The sequence below is a fragment of the Oreochromis aureus genome, linkage group 7 (assembly GCF_013358895.1).
Source record: "Oreochromis aureus strain Israel breed Guangdong linkage group 7, ZZ_aureus, whole genome shotgun sequence".
In the NCBI taxonomy this organism is placed as follows: Eukaryota; Metazoa; Chordata; class Actinopteri; order Cichliformes; family Cichlidae; genus Oreochromis; species Oreochromis aureus.
This window is the reverse complement of record NC_052948.1, coordinates 32,282,772-32,300,517: the sequence shown is the minus strand read 5'-3', so window position 1 is coordinate 32,300,517 and position 17,746 is coordinate 32,282,772. Positions and strand designations below refer to the sequence as shown.

The following is a 17,746-nucleotide window of genomic DNA, read 5'->3' as shown; positions in this document are numbered from 1 at the left end:
TTTTACTGACAGGCTGCTAGTAACAAAGTGTCTAAAGGTACAATTGGAAATTGATTATTTGCCAAGTTGTCTGTTAGACACAACATTGGTTTATCCCTCCAGTTGGGCAACTTTGTATACTTGAATATGATTCATAGGTCAATGATTAGTGGCTGGACAAACAACTAAAAACAGACATTTCTCTGAAAATGGTTCAGATACAAGGACTCAACTGAAAATGAGTGAAGATGATAGCAATGCCCAAAAGAAAAGCCTCCAGACTTTATTGCTGAAGACCACTTTAAAAATTGCTTCTTGAAAGCAAAATATAAAGAGATGAGGCCTACTTCAAGACTTTCGTACAGTACTGTATATCCGGTGATTCTGACGAAATTTATGTTCAGGTTTCACTTCATATGGAATAACCCAGCAGTAAAATTAGAAATAATTTAATAATCAAGTTTTTCGATGGAGCAGATAGAGAGAAATATAAAATACAGTAATTTTTAAAGTTTTTTTTAATCAGAGGTGTGTGGTAATATGAACAGAAACGCAAGCAAACCTGTAGGCTCCAGTCCCCGACCCTGACAAGTATACGTGAAAGACTATGCATGACTCCATCATTAGGGCTTTCCCTAATAACATGTCAGGAGTTTTTGGTTAATAAAAGTTGCCGTGATCATTTGGAAAGACAGATCAGAGTGTAGAGAATAAAACAGTTGCATCAATATTTGACAACCACAGTCACATTTTCATCTTTATTGGACATGATGACAACACAGTTTTACACAGCACATTTATAGGATGCACAGTAGAATCAACCTGCTCTGTTACATCACGTTAAGCTCATACATGCAATACATCACACACTCTTAAATATGTAGACGGAGGTGCCTGTAAACAATAAATAAAACCAAACTAAAATGAGTAAGAAACACCGATATTGTTTAGTGTAGACTGCAAGTAAGAAAGCAGGTATTCGGCTGTACAAGAAGAAGAAAATGTAAGCAGAAAATGGGAGAATTTCTATATTAAAGTAACAAGACTGCTTCACTTTGTTGTAAACAGCTGGGTAAAGATGAGTTTTACCATCTCCAGTTTGAATATTTCCAGCAAATGTACCTCATGTGTTTAAAAAAGAAAAATCCCCAGAAGGTTCTAACCATTTTGGTTCAGTACCTTCACAGCAGAACCTCTTTTTCTGGCTGGATGACCTGATCTTCCTCACTTGTTATTTACTCCTCAGCTCTTCCTCTCTGCCTCCTTCATTTTTCCTCACCCTTCCTCCCTCGAGAGGCTGCCAAAAACATATTTTTTCCAAACTGTTAAGTGTGCCGGAGAAAACGAAAGATTAAGATCTCAAAGCTGTCAGGACCTGGTGGACTGTTTGTGTGTGCGTGTTTTCAAAAAGAAGCAGTCTGACGAAATGCTGGAGGAACTTGTGAAAAGCTTTGACACGCCCGGGTTTACAGGTGTGTATCGGTGTTAGAAGCTTTCTGACTGCACTAATGAAACTGACAGGAGATGGAGAGAGGAGAATGACGAGTGGAGAAAATAGAAGGAAAGCAAGTTTGAGCATTTTGCAAGAGTCACAAAAATCTAAGCTCAGTACAACTGACAGAAAACACTATAAATATATTTGCATATATATTTATATATAGATAGAATTCACTTTCTGAATAAAACTGAGTACTAAAACAGTTAATTTTTTTTAAAGTAATATTGTGCAAAAATGTGACATCAACCACAAAGAATAGAGCTCAAAAACTGATGTAAAATTATGCCGTTGGAAATGTCCTTTGTTGCATCTCTAAGCACCCCTAACATCGACGTAATCATGCACCAACACCGTAGAGTTTGTTTATCCCCCTGCAGAATGGCAAAATCAGTATGTGCAACTTCTGCTAGTTTGCTATTGTTAAATTTAGTCACCTTTCTCCTAAGAGGTGATGGTTGTACTTGGCTTGGGGCAAACAATGTAAATCCAGAATGATAGCAGCATTTAAAATATAAATGTACCACTGCATCATGTATTTTTAGTGTCATAAGACGACTTTTCCATTTTGGCTCTTTTATCTAATCCTAAATAAATTTGGTCCTTCTTGTTAACCAATAGGAAAAGCACATTTTCCAAAAGAAGTGATTCATGGTTTAAAAAAAAACAAAAAACAAAACTGCTGGCAGAGGCTTGAAAATGGACGGGAAATTGTGGAATGGAAAAGTGGAAATTCGCCAAATTAGCCACAATACTTACAAAACAGGACAGATGCTCAGCTCACTGTACAACATGAACAGCCTACATACATTGCGCAATGGCTCTGAGGATATGTTGGCTGAATATGGACAAATTTATAGTCATAGATATATTTCAAAAGTCAGATGTGAATTGCAAGAAGAGGACGATGATTTCACGTGCAACTGTCAAATATACAGTGTTGTCCTCTGCAAAGAAACAATCCAGTGGAAAAAAACATGAGCTTTTTAAAACATTTGTTTTAAATGTATAAACCTCCAGAATTTTTAGCCTTTGAAAAGAGAAACAAAGTCCAGAGAAACTTTGTGGAAGTGATAGGAATGATTTCACTGGAAGAATAAAAAATGGTTGTGGTTCATTTGGCAGTTTAAATCAAAATGTCTACATTTTGCTTAGCCGCTTGGCTTGTTTTCTTTCCAAGACAAAAAGCCAAATTTCCACATCAAAAAGGCTCAGTTATTTAATTATAAGGCATAGATTAACAAAAGGAAGCCACACAAAAGATGAATAATGGCCAATTTCATGCTATCAACATATAAAATGGTTAGTAAACTGAGCTTTGCGATGATGGTGACCGGTACCTACTAATCTATTTAACTTTGTAGTTTGATTATTTCAAGTGGAACAAAATAGTTTGTCTACTTTGGTGATACAACAAACAGGGTACACTTTCAAATAGTCAGATGGGAGGTGGATTACTCAAAATTGTCAGAAGAAGAAAGGTATAACAGTCGGAATTAAAGCAACATTTGCGTAGAAGCACAGAATCTGGTTAAAGAAAAACAAAAAACAAACTCAAATTGTTTACTTTAAATTATAAACTTCCAGGAGAGCTTTTCCCTTTCTTAAATACTCATAAATGTCCTCTGAAACCTCGTGGAGGAGAATGGAATGATCAACCATAATATGAAGAGGAGGAAATAGAAGAATTTCATTAGATATTTTAGACCAAAGAGTGAATATTTTGCTTTATGAAGGTGCTGAAGGTTGAGGATCAGCCAGCTAAGAACCAGTTGACATACAAAACGAGGGGTAAAAGGTCATGCGACAAGTGACATTAACAAACACAAGAAATATGATTTTTTTTTTCTTAAAAATGACCTAAAACTAAACTGAGCTTTGCCATTAACAAAAAAAAAAAAAAAAAAAAAAAACTACAAAAACCCATTACTGGTAACCACTGATGATGTATCTAACTTAATGTAAATTTAAAGGGCACCAAAATAGCATTAATTTGTCTCCTTTTACATATCTGCAGTAAGAGCAGCTACACCTCCAACCCCCAAAGCTTTAACGGGACTTTCAGGACGAGCAGTCTGAAGTGAGAATGTGTGTTTAACAGTGAAAATACACTTGGGTGCAGACACACACACACAAACACTTCTGTGTGAAGCCAGAGAGGTTTCAAAAGCTTCCAAGGTGTCACAAAAATACTCACACACGCGCACACGCACATTTGTGCAGCTTGAAAGGTGAAATGCATGTACTGGTCTTACAGAGGTCGGAGCGTACCTAAGGCCAGAGGCCACACTAATTCCTTTCACCATTTTCTACGCCCCAAAATACACATTTTAATCAAAGTTTAATCACCAAAGTAAATACCTGCCATACATAGAAAACATTTAATAATCAAGTGATCCAATTACTGGAACTGAAATAAAATAAAAAATGAAAAAGGAGACTTAAATGAACAGCAAAGGTTTGGAGGGTCTGTGACATCCAGCATCAACGGCAAATAAATAAGGAATGGCAAAGTGTAAATTATTAAAAATACATCAATGCAAATCATGTAAACAAGCCTTCTATCACGGCCTATAAAGATATCACACAGTCACTTTCCTCACAATGATTACTGCAGGAGATAAAATGAGAACATGAATCTGGTCCAAACCTGGGCCTGAGCTGGGCTTTTATCATTCCTTCAGATTTTTACCTTAACTATTAGTTTTGATCATACTTCAAATCTCTTAACTCTAAGACTTGGCCTCTAAAATATCATCTGAACTGCAAATACCAAAATAACCACCAAATAAATCCAGAGTGTAGCTTTCTAGAGTCTGCTTCAAAGTAAAAACCTCCTACCAGGCCCAGGTCTGTCAGTAGTAAATACAGCTTGGATTTAGACCATGAAGCGATGCTCCTTGCCATCATGGGCCATCAGGATGACATTGCGGTTGGAGGTCCAGATGAGACGGGCAAGCTTCAGGTGGTTCTGGGAGCCTGGGGAGGCTGGCTGGACCGGAGGAACCTGGTACGTTTTGATGCAGCGAAGCTGAGGAGCAGAGTTCAGCATTCCAATGCTGCCCAGCAGACTGGTGTTCATCTGAGGAGGACCAACAACACATAAAGCCACACAATCACCTTATCTATCAATCAAAACCTCTTAACATTTGCCAGGTGTTCATAGGTGACCAATTTAAGGTTAGGTTTCATTTTTAGCAATGTGCTAAACAAGCAGAGTTTTATAAACTAGAAGCTAGAAGATGCTTTCAATTCAAGTTTCTTGGATACAACAAAGGAGTTTCTTTTGGTATATACAAAGGTGGCTATGTCTCATTTATTTGTGGCACTGAAATTGTATCAAGTCGCCTCAGTAGATAAACTTTGTGAACTTCTTGCATTTAGTGCCAACACACCATTAGTTCTTCTTTTAGGACAAACGGTTGAATATTTCATATGAAGGGGTATTAGTAAACATAACTGTAACCACCTACTCTATGTGCATAAAATCGAATGACTTTTTCTGGCCTGTAGTAGATCTTTTGTTCCTCATCTTGATCTTCAGGTTGGGGTTTCTTGTTGTACAGTTTGAGAGCCAGCTTGTTCATTGTCCTTGACTGCCGATGCCAGCACGTATTCATGGATAAAGTAAAGTTGGTGGACTAAAACAGGGAGAATCACTGAGATACTTGCACTTCCCAAACACTAAACAGGTCACTAGCAACCTGGAGGATTTTAACCAGTTTATTGCTCAGCCAACCTGGGAGGCTTGAAGTTTGGCTGTATGGAGTTTGGATGCATTTCTGTATTGAAGCAGGTCAGGTATGTTAAACTAATTTTAGTTCCTGGGGAACATGCATACCACCCCAAGTTGATCTCAGATGGGCCAGATCAGTAAAACCACTGGGTAGTAAGTCATCTTTTTTTTTAACGTAAGTGCAAATGCAGCTATTGGTGAGATGGAATCATTAATGACGTTTCTGCAACTTTTGCAGTTTGCAAAGCCATCCACAGTAGACTGGATTGGTCCATCTTCATCCATGGGTACTCTTTTACAAGAGATTTTTGATCTCACAGTTTCATTTCTGGAAAATGAAAACCCACTTTATAACTATTTCTGTGAGCCTTTTGTGTCATAGTCTTGGTTTTCTGCATATTATTCAAGCATCACTTTCTGGTTAAATACAATTTAAAGAAAGATTTTATGGAGCAGCAGGTAACTGATAAAACATGAGGCAAGAAGAGCTGGGCTAGCTGGTCAGCATTGCCTGAATTTTCAAAATAAAAGCAAGGGAATGGTGCAATTCTCAGACAGCCATTAATAAACCTGAACGTCCCGCTCATGCGCTCATGTGAAGTCTGTATGGGAAACACTGCCTTCTCTTTCTACTGAGAGCTGAAATGATATCTCCTCCCTCATTTTGACAATAACTGCAAAGAAAAATTAGTTATTGAACATCTGATGATCATCAGTTTCTGATGAACCCTGTGAAGACGTCTCAGAGGGAAAACCTGGAGTTTAACCCCAGAGTGTATCTATGTAGGAAATACACAGCGAGTGGAAACCAAGACTACACTGCCTCTCACACACACACACACACACACCCCCCGACAGAGCGTCTGCCAGCTCATTACCACAGCAGCCGTCTTGCCGGCGCGCTTACAGTGGTTTATGCTTACAGTAATGCCATTAACGTGTGTGTGTGTGTGTGTGTGTGTGTGTGTGTGTGTGTGTGTGTGTGTGTGTGTGTGTGTGTGTGTGTGTGTGTGTGTGTGTGTGTGTGTGTGTGTAGACATCTGTGTCAGAGGTCGTAAAGACCTTTCATTCAAAATAACAGTTCCTGGAAGAAGATAAGAGCCTGATCGGTTATCTGAGTTTGTTATAGTTTATTTAGATGCTTTACATGTTAAGACTTTTATTTTCAAGTTATGCTTTTAGTTTGTGTAGATACAGTGAAATTAAAAGCAAACATTTAAATAAAAATATCTAAATCCAGTTTTTTATGTTTTTAACCCGCTGTACAGAACAATCATGACTGAAAGCACCCAACTGGACGGTATTTTTTTTATTTGTTCAAATCCACCGCTGGTTTGTCTTTAACAGTGAAAGCACAACTGAAAAAAGAAGTGAAATCTGAAGCTGTTTGCATGCTGACAAACTGATAGATCTTTACATTTCGCAGATTTCATGTAAATCTTAAGATACCTGCAGGGAGGAGTCTAAAGGAGGGCTCAGCATTTATTCCACTGTATATATACTAAAGAAATCCTTAGTTATTATTTTTTCCCCTGATACAGATTTATAATATAAATATTAATCTAGAAATAAGTTATTCTCTTGTCTCATAGAATAAACTTTTTGCAGTTTTTTGCTTTTAAAAAAGGGTCAGTCTAATTTCTTGCACTGCATAAACTACATCCTTTCTTTTATCTATTTTATCTAATCTACTTCTTTAGTTTTGTGTAACTTTTTTTGCTTGAATAAAAAGACAAGGCAGGAAATGTGCAGAAAAGGTTGCCCTTCATATAAAGCTTTAAATCTGCTTTAAATATACTGGAAGTTCATGTCAAACTACAAACCCAAGTCCATGGTTATTACATCAGAAACAAACTCACCTTTGTAAATCTGTTTGTATGTGTCTGTATGGGTGAGTCTTACCTGCCAGAAGGAGATATGGCTGTCAGCGTTTGAGTAGGTTGCCAGATAACGGCCATCAGGGGCGAATGATACCGCTGTGATTGGACCTTTGTGACCATGAATGTTCTACAGAAGAACAATATGGGATAAAATAAAGTCATTAAAAACAAATGAAGAATAAAATAAAGTGAATAAAAAACATGCCGTAGATGGAAAACATAAAAGCAGAGCATCAATGCTCGTCTCTTTCTACTAGTAACTGTTAAATGAAAAACTTATGCAAACTTCCTTTAAAACTCCAGGAGTCATAAACTGTGTGTTGATGGTGTCAACATGCAGAAATCAGCCTGTTAAAATATTTAAACTTTAACATTTACCACAAGTACTTTACTCAGAAGACAAATGAGGTGGTCTAATTCAAACTGTGCTATGGTTTGAATGGTTAAATGGTTTAACATTTAAACATTTAAAACACAAAAATAAATTAGGGGAAAGTGTAAAGTAAATAAACACTAGAAAACTTAAATGTAAATTCACAAGAAAATAAAATTATTCAATCTTTGTCATGTTTTATGAATTAATATCTAAGAAAAACAAACCACTCAAATCAATTAGACAGGCATGCGAATCAACCAATACATCTGGTAACCAACCAAAATAGAAACAGGTAGGCAATCAACCAACCACCCAGGAGGACAACCAGCCAGGCAAGCAGCCAACCAACCAACCAGGTGGATAACTAAACTAAGCCAGTAATTCTTGAATTCAATAAAACAAATAGGAAGGCAACCAAAACAGGAACCAGGCAAGCAGGCAATCAAACAGGCAAGCAACCAAAGAACAAGGTGGGTAACCAGTCAACCAGCTAGCCAGGTACGTAAGCAACCACCCAAACAAGTAGGCAGGCATGTAGCTAAACAGCCAATCAATTAGGCAGGCAACCTATCAACCAAACAGGTAAAGAAAGACCTCTTTTATTACTTATTTATTAATACGTTTGTGGTTTTGATTCCCCATATTTGTCTGCTTTACACTTTAAATAGCCATCTATAAAAAGCAGAGTTCTGACATGTCCAAACCTCTTCTGACAAGAGCTTGTTGCTCTGTTTGTTGCTGTGATGACGGGAAGCCATTTTTATTGAGGGTTTTATAACACTGAGAACAGACCAGAACAAAATACGACTTTACAGTATCACAGTGTTTTATCAGGCAGCTGTACATCACTCACTATCATCACTTAAAGCCGCTAAAATGAGAGCATAGCCCGATTTCCCAGACAATTCCTCTTTCTGATGGCTGGAGGTTCAGTTCAATAAACTCTGCTCTGTGATGAAGCCTGAATGAAAAACAAATTTTGGCCCTTGTTGAAATTTCATTGAGGTGTTTTAGAAAAACTCGGCATCGACAGCACGTGTTCGCTTTGGCAGAGATAATTCCATCAGATGGGTGGCAGCTTCTGGTCCGACAGATGCTGCCATTCGCCTCCAGAACTCTGGGGACAAAATATACCGCTGCGTGTAACACAATAAACTGTCCCACCAGATGCAGGGTGTGTAACGCAATAAAAGAAATCATCCCCCCACCCACCCGCCTGCCTTTGCTTGCGACTGGGATTACAAACTCTCACCTCCAGATGAGATTAAGACGTGTCGCCTCAGGCACCCAGACTCTGAAATAATAACCAGTGTGTGGCGATTAAAGCTAAAAAAAAATAATAACACAATGAAATGAAAATCTCATCTTTTTAATTCGTTCTCTCCCTCCTTTTTTTTTTCTTTAAAGGGCAAACCCTATTAGATTCCAGCAGTGTTGTCTGGGAAAAAAGCAGAATTATTTTGATTTCCTTCATCCCTCTCCTCCCCCCATTCAGTGTCTGTCTTCATCTCTACCTTTCCCCTCCATTTTTCTATCTCTTAGGAGAGATCCCAAATCTCATTTCCTGTCACTACTCACCTTAAAGGGAAAATGATCAAAAACACAGTAAATGCAGTTTGTCTGCAAACAATCATCAGCTCTAACTAAAGGATACTGAAGCCCCTGAGAGGGAAATATGACAACTACATCCAGCTGCTCTAAGTCAAAATGCCCACAGTCAAGTTATTCCAAAACCAATAAGTATACTATGTCTTTAAAGTGCTTTTTGAAACAAAGAAGAGTCACAACGTGCTTTTACAAAGGTAAATAAACAAAAACAGCCAATGCCCAGGCAAACACAAAACACAGACACTACCGCAATTGCTTGTCTGAACAGATTTATTTTAAACTGGGGGATTAAAATGAATCTGTTCAGACAAGGATGAGGTCAAAGAACAGGACAACCATGGAGTCAAGGTTGTGAAAAGATAGTGGCAAGATGGTCCATAGTTTTGGAAGTTTTGAGGTTTGGAAGACCCAATCATCTTTAGTTTTCAGTGGATCACAAAAAAGCCCCTGTCTGACAACCTGACAACATGAATGGATTATTTCCATAGTGTAGGCGGGGGGCCTAACCCTGTGAGGGCATAAAAGAACGAATCAAGATTTTAAAATGGCATTACAATGTAAAGTGACTTGAGGCGACTGCTGTTGTGATTTGGTGCTATATAAATAAAATATGAAATCGATTTGAAATTTTAAAACAAATTACTTATCCAATTCATGAGATTTAAAAGAGACGTAGTGTCATCAGCATAGAAGTGATACATGATTTTAAAACTGCTGATAATAGGGCTGTTTGCAATCATCTGAGATATATATATATATATATATATATATATCTCTATATCTATATCTCTATATCTATATATCTATATCTCTATCTATCTATATATCTATCTCTATCTATCTATATATCTATCTATCTATATATCTATATCTATATATCTATATATAGATATATATCTATATATAGATATATATATCAGATGATATGAAAACATCTATCGTTTCATATTACGCATATTTGTTTCGTGGTGTCGCAAAATAAACTGATTATGGCAATATTTTTTCATTGTCTTGGTCACTGTAGTGGCTATATTGATTTCTTAAAGTTCTCTCTTTCTCTTATGTTTAAAATAACCACACTACGGACGGACAAGCGACTGTTTTTACGCGTTGTCATTAGCAACAACGACGGTAAACCCAGCGTGTGGTTCCACCATCCGCTTGTTTATTTTCCACATAAATCTTTTACAATAAAGAAAGATCCTGTTGAGGTTTTTCAAAATAAACTGAAATGATAACAAAATACATTATTCTCAAACATCTAATTTCAGAATATGCATCAAATAAATTACCTCAAATAAAAACATGAAGTAACTATAAATGGCGTTTACAGTCGCCACGTGGATGCAGGCACAGAGAATACCAGCATGGCCAGTGAAGATGAGTCAAGTTGAGTTGCCTGACATTTACAGAATGTACAGAAAATGTAAAATTTTTGTGATATATATTGTTGTTGGAACGATAAATATCAGGATATGAGATTTTGGTCATATCGCACAGCCCTAGCTGATAATCTCAGCTAATGGGAGAACACACAATGAAAACAAGAGAAGACAACCTGGGAATGTAGTAGAATGGTAAAATGCTCCAAAATATCTAATTCAGTGATTCAAATTTGCAGGTGCGAAGTCTAGCAGACAGTGTTTTCATCAACTTTAGACACTAATTCTACCCCTCGTGCAGTTTTTTGTTAATTTCTGCTGTAAAGTTGGACATTTAAGTCTGGAGCTTCAGGTGGGCATTAGAGGAACTGAAGTTTTGGGCTCTTCTCCATCGGCTTCATCAGTCAACTACACATTCTCCCATCTCTTGGTGCTTAGAAAACAGAACAAATTTAGGTTTAGACACACATGAGAGTTAGTCACTTATATTCAGGTGTTTTTCTTGTTTGTTTTGTTTATTGTATCTGCTCTGTTTCTTATTATTATTATTATTATTATTATTATTATTATTATTATTATTATTATTATTATTATTATTATTATTATTATTATTATTTCGCAAATGAATCGGCCTTTTGAGGGCCAAACATGCTCGAAAACTCATGAAATTTTGCACACGCGTCAGGTCTGGTGAAAATTTACGTATTTTAATGTCCGTCCATGTCCAGGGAAAATTGGCTCAGTAGCGCCACCTAGAAAAATGAGAAACGCGAGCCCCTGATGGGTATGACCTACATGTATAAAACTCGAACACATATCTAACGTTCGGAGATGCACATAAAAGTCTATTATGGCCATGTCCTAAACCCAACAGGAAGTCCGCCATTTGGAAGTGAAGGTGACATTTTGGCTCTAATTTTGCCATTTCCATGCCTCGAACTTTTGCGAACTCCTCATTGAATTTCATTGTACAAGCTTCATATTTGGTCAGTGTCAACTACACACCTGGGCCATGTTAAATTGCAAAGCTTTTGAGTTTTCGAGATAACGGTGAGGCCGTGGCGCCACGGCGATTGATGACTCGCCATGAAAATCTTATTGCCTCTCGTTCTGTCATACATTGTCCGACCTCTGACCAAAGTGGACACATATGATAAGGCTCCACCCCTGAACATATTTCAACTGCCATATTTGACATCAGGGACAGCGCCACCTAGTGGGAACAGGAAATGTCATGTTTTACACTTTGGGGTACAGTATTGTAATGGGTGACATCTGCAGCCTCAAATTTCTCCAGGAAAGCCTTAAGGAGTTGGTCTTGGGTTACAGAGAAAACTGTGAGTTTTCGCTGAAGGGTGTGACCCCAGCAGCATGGCGAACATTGAGGTCTCGCCATGAAGAAACAAATTAGTGTAACTCAATGAAATCCAATCTGATCAGTACCAGATTTTACAGGGATGATGTCAGACCCGCCCTGAACAGATTGATATGCCCATTGTCAGGAATACGTGAAGCGCCACCTAGTGGCACCAGGAAATGTCATGTCTTTCATTTTGTTGTACTGATTTTCACAGGTTCATCGTGGCCCACCTCAAAAGCGGTGAATATCACCATCAGTCCCTCTTGATGCTTCAGTGAAAAATTGTGACTATAAACTGAACGGCGCACCCTGGTGGCAGCGCAGTTCACCATGAAAGATGAAGTGGCTTTTGAGGGGCTTGAAAAGTTTAAAAGTCTTGAAATTTGGCGCACACCTCTAATGTGATGAGGGATTTCTTTTATATGTTCATTTTCCTTGAACAGCGCAAAATGGCTCCACAGCGCCCCTACAAAATTTCAAAACAACAGCCCCTGCTCTGTGTTTTATGTATGAGTTTGAAACCTGGCAAGCTTATTGGAGATATCAAGATGTACAAAAAAGTCTCTTGGAGCAATATCCCAAATCCAACAGGAAGTCAGCCATTTTGAAATTAATGTGTAAATTTGGCGACATTTTCCCTCTTTTCAGGCCTCATACTTTGACGAACTCCTCCAAGGGATTTCATTAGATTTACGCGATCTCCTGTGTGTGGAATCTAAAGACCTTTGTGATGTTAAATTGCGGCTTTTTACGCTCAGGGAAACGGGTGGTCATGGCGGCACGTGGAGTTTCAATCACTCGCCAAAAGCAGTAACCTGCTGTCGCTCAAAAACACAATGTCCAATCTCTCCCAAAGGTCGCAGGCGTGATGAGACTCGAAATTCGAAATGTTTGTTATGCCATTTGTCAGTAATGGTTAGAGCGCCACCTAGTGGGACGACTATAATAATGGTTGAATGAGATGAAATTTTAGCTGGTGGTTAAATGCATGAATTCCATCAATGTGACATCAGATCGGAAGCGCTGGTTTTAGGTGTTGGGCTTGGCTCGACGCTACCGGGGTGCGAGGCCCTCATATCGCTGCTTGCAGCTTTAATTATTATTATTATTATTATTATTCAGGCAAAACAAGGGCCTTTTTGAGGGCTTTAACATGCTCAAAAACTCTTGAAATTTTGCACACATGCCAGGTCTGGTGAAAAATTTTGTATTTTATTGGTTTTACATATGAGCACTGGGAAATGGCTGTAGAGCGCCACCTTTGTTAAATGCAGCCCTCACGAACACATCGTTTGAGCTACATGTCTGAAATCTGGCACACATGTATCATGCCAAGACGAACAAAAAGTCTGGGGCCCATTGACGCAAAACCCAACAGGAAGTCCGCCATTTGGAAGTGAAGGTGACATTTTGGCTCTAATTTTGCCATTTCCATGCCTCGAACTTTTTCGAACTCCTCCTTTGGGTTTGATTATATAAGCTTCATATTTGGTCAGTGTCAACTACACACCTGGGCCATGTTAAATTGCGGAGCTTTTGAGTTTTCAGCGATACTGTGAGGCCGTGGCGCCACGGCAATTTCGATGACTCGCCATGAAAATCTTATCGTCTCATTCCCTCATACATGGTCCGATGTGGACCAAAGAGCACACATATGATAAGGCTCCACCCTGAACATATTTCAACTGCCATATTTGACATCAGGGACAGCGCCACCTAGTGGGAACAGGAAATGTCATGTTTTACACTTTGGGGTACAGTATTGTAATGGGTGACATCTGCAGCCTCAAATTTCTCCAGGAAAGCCTTAAGGAGTTGGTCTTGGGTTACAGAGAAAACTGTGAGTTTTCGCTGAAGGGTGTGACCCCAGCAGCATGGCGAACATTGAGGTCTCGCCATGAAGAAACAAATTAGTGTAACTCAATGAAATCCAATCTGATCAGTACCAGATTTTACAGGGATGATGTCAGACCCGCCCTGAACAGATTGATATGCCCATTGTCAGGAATACGTAGAGCGCCACCTAGTGGCACCAGGAAATGTCATGTCTTTCATTTTGTTGTACTGATTTTCACAGGTTCATCGTGGCCACCTCAAAAGCGGTGAATATCACCATCAGTCCCTCTTGATGCTTCAGTGAGAAAATTGTGACTATAAACTGAACGGCGCACCCTGGTGGCAACGCAGTTCACCATGAAAGATGAAGTGGCTTTTGAGGGGCTTGAAAAGTTTAAAAAGTCTTGAAATTTGGCACACACCTCTAATGTGATGAGGGATTTCTTTTTATATGTTTCTTTTCCTTGAACAGCGCAAAAAAGGCTCCACAGCGCCCCTACAAAATTTCAAAACAACAGCCCCTGCTCTGTGTTTTATGTATGAGTTTGAAACCTGGCAAGCTTATTGGAGATATCAAGATGTACAAAAGTCTCTTGGAGCAATATCCCAAATCCAACAGGAAGTCAGCCATTTTAAAATTAATGTGTAAATTTGGTGACATTTTCCCTCTTTTCAGGCCTCATACTTTGACGAACTCCTCCAAGGGATTTCATTAGATTTACGCGATCTCCAGTGTGTGGAATCTAAAGACCTTTGTGATGTTAAATTGCGAAGCTTTTTACGTTCAGGGAAACGGGGTGGTCATGGCGGCACACGTGGAGTTTCAATCCCTCGCCAAAAGCAGTAACCTGCTGTCGCTCAAAAACACAATGTCCAATCTCTCCCAAAGGTCGCAGGCGTGATGAGACTCGAGCTCGGAAATGTTTGTTATGCCATTTGTCAGTAATGGTTAGAGCGCCACCTAGTGGGACGACTATAATAATGGTTGAATGAGATGAAATTTTAGCTGGTGGTTAAATGCATGAATTCCATCAATGTGACATCAGATCGGAAGCGCTGGTTTTAGGTGTTGGGCTTGGCTCGATGCGCCGGGGGTGCGAGGGCCCTCATATCGCTGCTTGCAGCTTTAATTTGTTTTGTTTTTGATTCTGACATTGCTATGTGGGAACAGTTTCATTTGATGTGCAGCTGCCATTTTGCTCAGATGCCCTCAAAAAGTCAGAAACTGGGGAGGTAATTTGGTTTTCCCTCAGTGTGGATGCATAAACTAGCTCCTCTGTTTGACATCCTTCTTGCTCATAGCAGCGATCATCACGCTTTGGTCCACAGTTACTGACTGTTAGTTTTAGTCACTTCATTTAAATATTATTTTGTCTCCCTCAGATCCTCACACCAAGAAGGTGAAATAAAGAATAATGTAGAAAACAAACTGTATAACATGGATTAAACATTGATGCTTCCATATATATTATGATCTGTGTGTGTGTGTGTGTCTCTCTCTCTCACAGTGGACTGCCTACCAAATCAATCAGCCTATCAGAGCGCAGTGAAGCACACTGAAACCATTTACAGCACTCTGTACTCCAATACACCTGACGGCTGGGGCTCGGCTGTGTGTGTGTGCGCGCGTGCGTGCGTGTGTACGCGCATCACATGGATGCTTCACCCCATTTTATTCTTCCATCTTCTCTGACGAAGACTGACAGCTTGTAAATCCCGCCCCCTTGCTGAACAAGTATTACATCAGCCAATAGAAGAGGGTTTTGGGGGTTTTTGTTGGACGGGCAGTACCCCGTATGTTATCATCAAATGGGAATTATAATAGTGAGAAGTTGTTATGTGTGGACAAAAAGTAGACAAAAAACTCAACACAAAAAAACAACCCAGGACCAACTCAGCTACGGGAATAAAACCAACTTCCTCCTTATAACAATAAGTACAGCTAGAAAAACAAGGGTGCGTGCGACTGGTAGACTAGAAGCTGTTACTGCTCTCACTAGTTGACACCAGAAATTAAACTCTTTCTAATTTTTAACTAACGTTGAACATCGTAACAATTTAAAGGTAGAAACAGTACTTCGAATTATAAGATGAGTGACTGTTTATTGGCTGTGGGATTAAACTGACATCTAACCGAGGCCTCTACCCAAATCCTCGTCCATTAAAAATGCAATTTGGTTATCAAAGAACTAGATTAATACTTTCAAATGGCACTTAAATACACAGACACTATTTTTATGACCAGAATACGTCTTCTTACTTTTAGACTCATTTTTTCCCTCATTTATAACTTTAGCATTTGGTTTCCAGGAACATCTGCAGTTAAAAACATGTTCCTTATAGAGTGTTTTAAACAGCAAATAGCAGCTGAACGTGGTGTAGGTATCACAGTAGCCCAATTACCACCAGAACAGGGACACAGTTTACATTAATTCATCATGTCATGCATTGCGGGAAACGATTCTTCAGGTTAACTTTGGCTACACTGCCACCTTCAGCTGCAGGTTTCAGCTGTTAGAGAGAAACAGATGCAGAAAGAGGTACGAAATCACTCAGATTGTTTCTTTGTGTTCAATTAGTAGACTCAGCAGAGTCTGTTAAAGAAGCAAGCAGCTGGAGACACACACACACACGCTGCTGACAAAGGGCTGTTCACGGAGGCTGATCAAAGCCGTGGCAGATGGTCATGCGGGGACTAGCTAGCTATGGTTGGACACACACACACACACGCTTGCACACACACACACACACACACACACGCAAAGATGGATTATGAACAAAAACTGCCTCTCATCTCCTTCTACTCTCCGTCTTTGCTGTTCTTCTGGTCCCCATTTCTCGCCTCCTCCACCGTTTCAGAGAGGTTGTCTCTCCTTTCTCTCCTCCTCACTTTGTTTTAAACACACTAAAACAAATCAAAATTTAGCTCCTCCGAAATTCTTGGAAATCAAGATGTTCCCATTTTTCCAAGGAGATGCCGTTTATTCAGAAGTCTCTAAAGAGGTCTGACAACTTTCTGCTGCTGTGTTAAATTTTTATCCCCATAGAGGACGAAGCTGGCCTCTATTGTGATGATTATTTTAAGCTGTCATGAATACAAACTGACAGCTGACATCCTTGGAGGTGATGCAACACACAGTTTCTGAATTCCCCTTTTGAGTACACAGCAATTTACTTGTGTAACTTGGAACAGCCCCCCTGCAACCCTGATAAGGATAAGAGGAAGAGAATGGATGGATGGACATTGGCAAGCTGACTATTATGAGTGCATGACTTTCTAAACTGAGTCTGGTGAAAAAATCTAAAGTGTAGTTCAGAAAACTTCAGTTTTGTATTATTCTGCAGTCAAAGAGTTGCAACAAAAAAATATTTTCCTCAGAAGTGAAAGAGGTTTTGTCTGCTCGGTGATATAAGTGACACGCTGCATTGCAAATTACATGATTCCCCCCCAAAATCAATGTTGTTGTACTTGCATCTGAACAAACCGCAAGACTTCTGGAACAATGTCCCTTAGACATTCGAAACCAAAGTGGTGATGTTTAAGCATAATGTGCAGCACCACGTTTGGAGAAAACCAAACAACGTATCAGCGGTGGTGGTGGTGGAGGGGTGCTGATTTGGGCTTGCTTTGCAGCTACAGGACCTGGGTAACCTTACAGTCATTCATGAACTCCCCCATAGACCAAAATATTCTACCTAAGACTGTGCATAAACCAATGCCTGCAAACCTAAATGAACTGAAGCAACGTTGTAAAGAGAAGTTGGTCAAAATCCTTCCCCCATGATGTCATACAGAGAAGGTGGCTTCCCAAACTACTGAATCATGGGAGGTTCTGAAGTATGTAAATAAAGAGGGTTTACAACAAAGTGCAAACCACTGGCTACACTCAAGAGCTGGTTATTTATAAACGCTATTGCTGGTTTTTAAAAGGCTCCTAAATATAGGCAAAGTATTTGTCTGGAAAATGTTTAACCTCGTCCATTAGCCTGCGCTTAATTTTAACCGTTTTCTGAGTGTTTGCTCACTTTTAGACTCCTCTACTGTTTAATCGACTAATATTAGGTGCCTGGAACATTGCTGCAGCTAGAAGCCT

The 17,746-nt window shown here is 39.3% G+C and overlaps 1 protein-coding gene across 2 annotated transcripts in view; it reads right to left on the bottom strand.

Annotated features, from left to right (window-relative positions):
* Positions 1-709: 709 nt before the first annotated feature.
* The window catches only part of LOC116311395 (WD repeat-containing protein 7), a 110,820-nt gene continuing 93,783 nt past the window's right edge, over positions 710-17,746 (bottom strand). For both annotated transcript variants that reach the window (XM_031728497.2, XM_039614833.1), the window contains exons 29-30: positions 7,113-7,217; positions 710-4,556 (exon numbers count right to left, since the gene is read on the bottom strand). In XM_031728497.2, coding sequence (XP_031584357.1) covers positions 4,353-4,556; positions 7,113-7,217 — 309 coding nt within the window. In that variant the 3' untranslated portion in view covers positions 710-4,352. The remainder of the gene's footprint in view (positions 4,557-7,112; positions 7,218-17,746) is intronic.